Source organism: Aplysia californica, unplaced genomic scaffold (assembly GCF_000002075.1).
Source record: "Aplysia californica isolate F4 #8 unplaced genomic scaffold, AplCal3.0 scaffold00076, whole genome shotgun sequence".
Lineage (NCBI taxonomy): Eukaryota > Metazoa > Mollusca > Gastropoda > Aplysiida > Aplysiidae > Aplysia > Aplysia californica.
The window spans coordinates 1,453,664-1,455,806 of record NW_004797346.1 but is presented as its reverse complement, the minus strand read 5'-3'; the positions used below and the strand labels follow the sequence as shown (position 1 = coordinate 1,455,806).

General features: G+C 40.4%; 1 protein-coding gene across 2 annotated transcripts in view; it reads left to right on the top strand.

Moving 5' to 3' along the window:
• LOC101862103 overlaps positions 1-2,143 on the top strand; it is a 67,522-nt gene that overhangs the window by 37,722 nt on the left and 27,657 nt on the right. For both annotated transcript variants that reach the window (XM_013080171.2, XM_035968696.1), the window contains exon 2: positions 1,032-1,326. In XM_013080171.2, coding sequence (XP_012935625.1) covers positions 1,228-1,326 — 99 coding nt within the window. In that variant the 5' untranslated portion in view covers positions 1,032-1,227. The remainder of the gene's footprint in view (positions 1-1,031; positions 1,327-2,143) is intronic.

Below are 2,143 nucleotides of genomic sequence, written 5' to 3'. Positions count from 1 at the left end.
ACACACACACACACACACACACACGCACGCACAAACACACACACACAAACACACATTGACACATATATGTACATACACACACAAACAAAAAAGCAAAGACGCACATACACTCACTTGTGCTTTCAGGCCCGGACAAGGAACTTACACACCTATTACACGTAACCACATGCAATTCTTTTCAAGCACAGTAGAGCGTTATTTATCGGTACAATATCAGGCTCTTTTTACATTATAGATGATGTTTCCGGCCATTATTCTTTAAACCTTCCTGTTGGGAGAGCAGCTGGGGGTTTTGGGGGGTTTTTTTTTCACAATTGCTTTTAGTCGTTTTCAATAGCTGTGTGTGTTACGTGCCACCAGCATGTGGGTATCTTGGTAGGTGGAGTAAAGAGAAGAGCAATTTAGGCCTTTAACCTTAGAGAAAAACGAATTTCTTTCTCCATTTTACTTCACTGACTTCGAAATCTAGCACCTAATTGTAACGGGGTTAATCTCTGATTTTTAATCTTTTAGATGATGGTGCAATGTGTGTAGATCACCCACCAAGAAGCGTTGTATAGTATTATTGTGTCTCATTTTTTTAAAACAGTAAAAACTGTCGAATTGCTATACACAGACACGTTATCTCAATATGTGAAATCTAACATAAGGGAAATAATGTTTGATATAAGACTCATTATATTTCGTGGTTCATAGAATAATGACACTGTTGGCTGATTATTGTTGTGCAGTTGGAGCTGAACGTTTAGATACAATCTTTTAAATCCCATCTTGGGGTGTAACAAGACATATGGTTCTATTATTTGCCTTAAGCGTCTATTGACTGGTTATTGTAGTTCTGTCTGACAGAAAGTGTCGGTACTGTCCTTTACATATCACCTTGGGATATAACAGAATGCTTATATATTTTTTTTTATTTCAGCATTTGACAGATTATTATTGTAGTTCTGCTCGAGCCGCAAGTGATACTGTCCTTTAAATTTCATCTTGGGGTATAACTTTACTATCATGCTTTTATCTTTTGTCCTCAGCGTTGCAACCTCTTCGACCAAGAAACCCTTTGCCGTCCACACCTTACAAAGGGCCCCAGCCGCGCCGTCCGCCGCTGTTATGTCTACTGAGTGACGTGTGTGCAACGCACGTCAGCAGGCTAGTCACGAGAGTTCGACGTCACGCTGTCAGCCCCGCCCCTTCCTTGAACTGAGGCACACCCACAAGAGAGCGGAGATGGTGAGCTCAAAGCGGATTCAGGTGACCTTGACCGGAGGGGCGCCTTGGGGCTTCCGTCTAGCAGGAGGCGGGTCGCTGCCCCTCACCATCAACAAGGTACGTCTGGTGGAGACGTCATTAATTACAGAAAACACTTGCTACTTTTCTTATCTGTTCTTCTAATGGCTGCTTGTTTATCTGGTTTAGTCAGTTTTATTTTATATTTTAACCTAAATTGACCAAGCCAGATAGAAGTATCTTTTAGAAATTAGCAAAAAGTATACCCCGTAAGAAAACCCCCCGGCTCCACCCTCCGACACAGTTCACGACAATAACAGTGACCTTAATTAGTTATGATTTGTGAAACCAAGGAAGTGCAGGTTTGAGATGATTGGCAAATACGTTTGATGCTAGATCAAGTTTCTTCAGAAGTCGCCTGTTGATTCTAAAAAGAAAATGCACGCATGTGTTTATCCTTCTAAAATTTGTTGAACTGTCAATAAATATGTGAAAAATGCATCGTTTTTTCCTCGTGAAAATCATCTTTATTCTATAGTCATTGAATTGTACTTTAATCAATACTGTATACAGGAAGGGATGTAAAACAAATCAGTTCTGCCGGTGGTTTGAAAAAAAACATACTGTTTATTTAAGAAAGTGATCTTTGTTTTGCGGAAAGCATATAAGCTAAAAGGGGAGTCACGAAACACAAAGATAGTAGTTTTCGGTATAAATTTTAAGGTCCTTGTACCACATGCGAAACCAGGCTCGTTTACGGCAGGTTTGTCTAAACCTGTTTTCTTTGGACAGTTTCATGTGTACTCCTATCTGTAGAGTAAGGAGAAATCCTGGCTATCAGAAATCCTTCGTTTACTCCTGGGAGCTTTGCAGATAGCCCCTCCCAACTATCTCTGGTTGTTATGCTTCTGCAAGA